Source organism: Bidens hawaiensis, unplaced genomic scaffold (genome assembly GCF_021521415.1).
Source record: "Bidens hawaiensis isolate Kalapana, Puna unplaced genomic scaffold, B.hawaiensis_p1.1 tig00023079_1, whole genome shotgun sequence".
Taxonomy (NCBI): Eukaryota; Viridiplantae; Streptophyta; class Magnoliopsida; order Asterales; family Asteraceae; genus Bidens; species Bidens hawaiensis.
In genome coordinates, this window is record NW_027493616.1 from 119,315 (window position 1) to 126,056 (window position 6,742).

Below are 6,742 nucleotides of genomic sequence, written 5' to 3' on the forward strand. Positions count from 1 at the left end.
CCCATTTCCAAACTATTTGACTCTCATGCCAGCTTACACGATCTCTAACTTTGCATTTTTTTTTGTCTTTTCTAATATGTAAATGTTGGGGAATAATGACCTCAGGCCAGAGGTCCAAACATCTAACCAAAATCTAGTTTCCTTGCCATCTCCCAGATCACCTTTATTCAACTCTTGGAAATTCCTACTAGCCAAGTTCAGTTTGTTAACAACACTGGCAATATTTTTCCAGATTCCTGTGTAAGTTTTATAATTCGGAACCAACTTCCATTCCGATAGCTACCGATGAATAACTTCAATCACTTGCTTCCAAATCCAAGCCATTTAACTAACAGAGAATTATTCACATCTCTTAATTTGGAAAACCTGAGTCTACCCCTATCTTTTGGTAAGGCCACCCGATCCCATGCAACCCAATCCATTGAGCCTTCTTTCCATTGTTTGACCCTCCCTACAGAACCCCCCTCTTCATAATTCCTTCAAGCTTTTCCACAACCTTGACCGAGACTTTAAATATGGATAAAAAGTAAAGAGGAAACTTTCAAGAACCGACTTGATCAAGGTGACCCGCCTCCAATAGACAAAGAATGTGCTTTCCACAAAGACAATCTCTTTTCAAGCATTTCATGTTCCAATTATTGACTTTGTTCATATTAGCTCCGACCGGTATACCAAGATGAGAGAACGACGTCGATCCGCGTTTTCAGCCTACCACCTCAGCCATATCACTAACTTCCGACCTCCAACCCTGCATCCAAATAGGAAAGATTTATGCAAGTTGATCTTAAACTACTTTTGGTTTTTTAATAACAAATTACCAACCTACCCTCACCGTTTACCTCATTTACCCTTCATCACCACCACCCTCCCACCACCACCTACATCACCGCCAGCACCCACCACCATCACCACTCCCCCACCACCACAGCCGCCACCTCCCACCATCGCCACCGCCACAACCACCACCTACCATCGCCCATTTTTTTAGGAAAATTGGATTTTAATAATCCCAACTTAATGCAGTTGGCCGATAATAATCCCAACTTTGAAAATAGCTGTCACTGATCCCAACTTTCACACTATTTGTTTTCATTGGACATCCGTTAAAAAAAACTTAACGACGTTAAGTTTTTTCCAAATTTCAAACTGATATTTTAGGGCTTTTGTTCGGAATGAGGATACGAGTAGATGATGTAAAACTTACCATCAAACGGTGGGTCCAAATGACTAAATGATGCTTCAATTCCGATGTTTAAACTTTTAATTAACAAAAATTAAACTGTTTAAAGCGTCATTTCGAGTTAAGTTTTACATAAGTCGATTCATATTCTCATTCTGATCAAAAGCCCTAAAATATCAATCTAAAATTTGAAAAAAACTTAACGTCGTTAATTTTTTTTTAACGGAGGTCTAATGAAAACAGATAGTGTGAAAGTTGGGACCAGTGACAACTATTTTTAAAGTTGGAATTATTATCGGCCAACTGCACTAAGTTGGGATTATTAAAATCCAATTTTCCTTTTTTTTAAAACTAATTTTTGAAAGATGTTCTTTTAAGTCATTTACATGAATAAGCAAAGCCAAACACTTTTTAAAAAACGGCTCATTGACTTTTCACACTACAAAAGCTTATACAAACATTTTTTCTTAAAACTCCTTTTAAAAAGTCATAAGCCAATAAACACTTTTGACATAAAGCTTTTTGAAGCTAAATAAGTGATTGATGTCAAAAGGTCAATCAAAAACATATATAAAATACCTTTACTAGCAAGAGAAAATGTGTCGAATCCCCATGAATCAGTGGAAGTGCGAGTTGAGTTTATTGTTTTAATAATAATTATGCTAGGCGGACAAACGATGTCAAGTAGATTAAATATATATTGATTTGGTTGTAAAACAATTAAAGAAAAGTAACCACACTCCAAGTTTCAGGTTGTGAAGGAAAATAGACCAATTGATTAAACTTATTTGGGAAACCCGTTAGCTTACGCCTATAATCAAAATATTAGATATTTGACCTTACTGATTGACAGAATTGAATCCGAACAATTGGTTTGGTTAAATTGGTTAAACAATAACCTAACTGATTATCAGTATAAAGGTTTGATAAATGCAATCAGCATAATGGTTAAAGATAAGCGGGTCAATGACTCTACGAACCTAATCCTAAAAGTTGATGACCACAAATCAAGTATAAAGGTTTGATAAATGCAATCAGCATAATGGTTAAAGATAAGCGGGTCAATGACTCTACGAACCTAATCCTAAAAGTTGATGACCACAAATCAATTAACTGATAAAACTTTAAAGCATTCAATTGCGGAAAACTGTTTAATGAACAAACAAACATCAAAAGTTAAATAACCGAATGGTTCAACTCTAGTTCCAATGTAAAGATTCAAACCACAAAGAGTCTTGCATACAAACACAATCCTATTCCTGAAGATGGTCACAGATGGATTAGCCTTGCATCTTGATCTTGATTAGCTCAATTATGGGTTGGAAGGATGAAACCATGAAAGAATTGGTGATTGAAAGGTGTTAAGATGGTAGAGAATGCTTCCCAATATCCCGGCAACGGCACCATTTTGATCGATGCGAAAGGTCAATCAAAAACATTTATAAAATACATTTACTAGCAAGGGCAAGTAAGATGTCGAATCCACAAGGAATCAGTAGAAAGTGCTAATCAAGGTCAATACTTAATAACTTATTATGCTAGGCAGACAAACGATGTCAAGATGTTTTTAAAGATTTGATTATGAAAACACGATTACTTTAGTTTGTAAACACTTATGAGAGAAATAACCAACTCCAGGTTTCAGGTTGTGAAGCATATTTGATAAGTTAATTAAACATATTTGGAATTCACTTTGTTTAAATAAATAATCAAGAGTGGCCCTGCTGATTTTCTGAACTTAATCTGAACAATTGGCACAACTGAATAATAATCTAATTAATTACCAGTTTTTAGTTTTTGGTTTTGATGAATGTAATCAATTCAATGGTTAAAGGTAAACAGATCAATGACGATAAGAACTCAATCCTAAATATTGATGACCTCAAATCAATTAACTGATAAAATCTCAAAACATTCAACTATGAAAAACTATTTAATCACACAAACAAACATAAAGATTTAACTAACCGAACGATTAACCAAATCGAAAGTGAAGGTTTAAATCAACAAAACTCAAACTACAAACACAATTCTACGTCCAGAGTGGTTATGAGTGGTTTAGCCTTGCCTCTACATCATGATTAGCTCAAATATGGGTTGGAAGGATGAAACCATGGAAAATTGGTAATTGGAAGATGTTAAGAGAAGATCACTCCGAACGTAGAATTGTGTTTGTAGTTTGAGTTTTGAAATCCAAGATTAGGTTTATGGAGGCAAAAACCCAAGATTCATGTCTTTTTTCGAGCTAGGCCGCAAGTTGTGGTCATGAGACCGCAAGTTGCGGCCTTCCTCTAAAAACTTCCTCGTCTGTGAACATGCTTGCGGCCTTCTCATTAGACTTCTTGCGGCCCTTCTATTAGACAGGACCACAAATTGCGGCCCTGATGGGGCAACTTGTGGCATGTTTGGTCTTCTTCGTTTTTTCTCCATATCTTGACTTCTGACCTCGTTTATCTTTGTTTTAACTTTTGAGTATCATCATAATGGTTTCCCTTAAGCTTCACTTAGCTCTATTAGGCATCGAACACCTGTAATCATAAAAGATCTCAAAGTAATTGTGTTTGATATAAGTAGATAACTAAAATACACAATATTAAACATTAAAAACACATTCTTTTACCCACTCATCAATAAGCAATCCCAAACACAAAACTTTGGTACATACGAGGGGGCAGATTATAAGTATTCTTTTAAATAACTATAAAGGTTAGTAGATGATTGTGTCTAAAAGATAAATTTGTCCCTTTAAACTATTAACCACGCACATCCAGTGCAAAAAAGTGTTTGCGGCTTACCCACCTTAGCCACATGATCTAAGGTGGCGCTATCTGATTGGGCTAAAGCGGTTAGAAATTTCTTAGCTAACACTGTCTATTTTGATAATTTTCCCTAAAAACGGTGTAGCGTTTTGAATGCTTAATGGACATAAGTATAATAGTTAGAAATCTTGAAACCGCTACTGCGCATAGAATGCCTATGTATGTCACTATTGTTTTTTTCTGAAATAATACCTTCCTTTCTCAAGTTCTTATTCATTTTAAAACAGAAAGAGGATGTCTGCTCCTCTAGAGATCTCACTTAAAGAGATAAAATCAATCACCAACAACTTTGACAAGGCAAATTTCATTGGAGAAGGTTTTCTAGGGGAGATTTATAAAGGACGGCTCTCTCTATCCGGAGAGTTGGCCGATGTTTCTGTACGGGGGTTAGATAATAGTTCTCGGCTTCAAGAGTTGGTCGATGTCGATGTTGCTGTACGGAGGTTAGATAATAGTTTTCGGTTGCAAGAGTTGGCATTTGAAAAGGAGATTTCAATTCTTTCTCGTCATAAGCACAAAAATATGGTCTCAATTGTTGGGTTTTGTTATGAGGACAATGAGATGCTTATTATAAATGAGCGTGTCGCCCGTGGAAGTCTAAGGAGGCGTCTAAGTGACCCGGAACTTACATGGACGAGAAGATTGCGAATAAGCGTCGGGGCCGTGTGTGCTTTGAGTTATTTGCACAAGTTTAACATAATACATCATAACATCAATACCAATACAATCTTAGTAGATGAAAAATGGGAAGCCAAGATATCTGGCTTCGAGTACTCCATAACAATACCGGCAAGAGATCTAGACCTGGCGTACGAAAAGCTTGGAATTGGGATCTACAAGTCTGATGTTTTCTCCATTGGCGTTGTATTGTTTGAGCTCTTGTGCGGAGAGAAAGCATTCACTTCAGAAGATAATAGTGGATTTCAAGCTTCAATAGCCATGTTCAATTATGAAAATAGAACATTGAATAATTTGGTTGATCCGGATCTATTTAGCCAAATGGATCCACTATCGTTCAAAATCTTTTCGGACACAGCTTATAGTTGTCTGAACAATCAAAGATCACCACCAACTATGGATGAGGTCCTCAAAAGACTTGAGAGAGCATTGAAAGTTCAACAAATGCGTGATAATAATGTAAGCCCATACTCTATAGTTGTTTTTTTTTTCCTTTCGTCACCATGTCATAACAGCCTATAAGTTTATTAATTTGTTCTTCAATGTTTGCTAATAGATTATTCTAGATTATGTATAATTAAAAAAATCTCGTAATGATAATACAGGAGCACTCAGCAGTTCCAGTTGAACGTACAATACCAGACCACTTGAAGTTGAAGGTAACACATTTATTTGTTTTGGCGATTGTGTTAGTATGTAGTTGTTTTTGTACCCGTACGACAGCTATCAATGCTTTGTAACCAGGTAGGTTATAAACAGACCGGTCCTCGGCTCTCACCAGGTCGGTCACTTGTTAAACCGATTTCAAAACTGAGTGATTCCAAGAAATGATATTTAATAAATATGACTAGACGAAAACAAACTATGAAACTGTATTATCTTGTACTTAATTTTATTTTCCTTCAATAGCTAGTTTTCAGAAACTAAAAAAAGCTAATTAAGTAGTTGCTTTCAATTTTTTTTTCTAAACATTTCGATATTAATTTTATTCAACAAAAAGTTTAGTTTGCGTTGATATCGTAAACTATATCAATTACAAGTATAGTAACGGTAACCGATAATACTAATCAGACAACATCGATGCGGATACCAATATTGAAACCGGCATTGGTGTTCATTTTTATGACTTTCTATCTATGTAAACAGGTGTCAATGTCCTTTCAAGCATATCACGTCTTTATTGTTTTTTGTAACAAGAGACTACTTTATGACTTTATGTAATCAAACCATTATAAATAAACTTCTTTAGTTCTTTTGTACCATAAACTATACCAAGTACCGATATTGTAGTTGACAAACATCGATACTAGCACCAATTAAGCAATATTGGTACTTATATTGGTATTGCCGGAATCGATATCAATATCAGACTTTCACTTTTATATATAGTTTTTGATTGATTTAAATCAGAAGCTGATATCTTTTTGCGCATATCATGACTTATATTTTGGGGTATGAGATAACTTTCGTGTGCCTTTCAAAAAAAGAAAAAGAAAAGAACTTTTGTGTAACTAAACCGTTATAAGTAATTTTTTTATCATTTTGTAATGCACATAATTTTTTTACCAAACCGAACCTATAGATTTTTGGCTTCAATACGAATCGGATTCATGATTTTTTTCACTGCTTGGGCAAAATAAAGTGGTACCTTACTACAATATAAATCTGTAACTTGTTACAATACAATCACTTGCTATAGCAACCTAAAGCGAAAACTAAAAAAGTAAAGTTGTGATGTGATATACACAAAATGATATCAACACACGTTTTACATTGAAAGCAACCAAAATGAACATCGGTATTTTTTGTTTCAGTAATACCAAATACCAGTACCGATGCTCGGTAGGAATCAATTTGGTACATCACGGTACGACTGGTACAATACCGGCAGTAGTATAGCTTAAGAGAACAACAAAATACTTTGTTTTCTGTAATACACCGTTTTCAACAATTTATACCGAAACATCAAGAAAAAAAAGTTAAATACAACTGTGTATTTAGTTTTAAAAAAACTTAATGAACGCAACTTTTTAGAGAAAATCAAAAAAGGAAACTATTGAATGAG

At 34.9% G+C, this 6,742-nt stretch overlaps 1 protein-coding gene across 1 annotated transcript; it reads left to right on the forward strand.

The window, feature by feature from the left end:
- Positions 1-4,098: 4,098 nt before the first annotated feature.
- Positions 4,099-5,494, forward strand: LOC143566928 (receptor-like protein kinase ANXUR2). Its single transcript, XM_077053479.1, has 2 exons — positions 4,099-5,136; positions 5,283-5,494. The coding sequence occupies exons 1-2, from the start codon at positions 4,234-4,236 to the stop codon at positions 5,415-5,417; spliced, it is 1,038 nt and encodes a 345-aa protein (XP_076909594.1). The 5' UTR covers positions 4,099-4,233; the 3' UTR covers positions 5,418-5,494.
- The last annotated feature ends 1,248 nt before the right edge of the window (positions 5,495-6,742 follow it).